Genomic DNA, 790 nt, shown 5'->3' on the forward strand with positions numbered 1-790 from the left:
GGGGGGGGGAGGAGGGGGGTGTAGGAGGGGTTACACCCCACCCACACAGCACCCCACTATAACCTTACAGAGCCATTCCTGGGGGAGGGAATATTTTGGGAAGCGGGAAGGGGTACGGAGCCGCCCTGGCCTTGGCAGAGGCAATGGGGAGGTGACAACCCGCCTGTCCCCAGGTCGCCAAGTACGTGTGGCACCGGCGGGACCTGCTGGCGCTCAACCTCAGCCGCGTTGACTTCCTCCTGGGTGAGTCCTGGCACCCACGGGTGCCTCGGCATCAGCTGGGTGCTTGGGGGACCCCTGGCCAGTCCCAGGGTGCTGGGGCAGCTGGAGAGGCCAGTTACCCCTGGGGATGCTGGTACCCGCCCCAGGGACACAATTTTCACCCTTTGGGGACACAATTTTCACCCCTCAGGGATGCAAATTTTTTTTCCCTGGCCCACACTGGATTTCCCAGCTGCAGTATTCAGCCGGGCTGGAGGAAGGAAGGGCTGGGAGCATCCCCCGGCTCCTATCTAATCGCCCTGGATCCGGTGGCGGGTGAAATGCTTGAACCAGCACAAGAAGCTGGATTTGGCCCCTTTTTTCTTTTTTTTTTTTTTTTTCTGGTGGGGAAAGGATGTCCCCAGCAGTGTCACTGCCCCCCCAGGCCTCTTTGAGCCAGGTGACATGGTGTACGAGCTGGACAGGAATAATGAGACGGATCCATCCCTCACCGAGATGGTGGCTGTGGCCATCAGGATGCTCCAGAAAAATCCCCGGGGGTTTTTCCTCCTGGTTGAAGGTGGGGGGG

General features: G+C 60.0%; 1 protein-coding gene across 1 annotated transcript in view; it reads left to right on the top strand.

Annotated features, from left to right (window-relative positions):
• The window catches only part of ALPL (alkaline phosphatase, biomineralization associated), a 9,309-nt gene that overhangs the window by 7,413 nt on the left and 1,106 nt on the right, over positions 1-790 (top strand). The window contains 2 exon segments of the mRNA XM_009646565.1: positions 104-243; positions 647-781. Of these exon segments, the coding sequence (XP_009644860.1) occupies positions 104-243; positions 647-781 (275 nt within the window).

Source organism: Egretta garzetta, unplaced genomic scaffold, assembly GCF_000687185.1.
Source record: "Egretta garzetta isolate BGI_Z169 unplaced genomic scaffold, ASM68718v1 scaffold69, whole genome shotgun sequence".
NCBI lineage: Eukaryota > Metazoa > Chordata > Aves > Pelecaniformes > Ardeidae > Egretta > Egretta garzetta.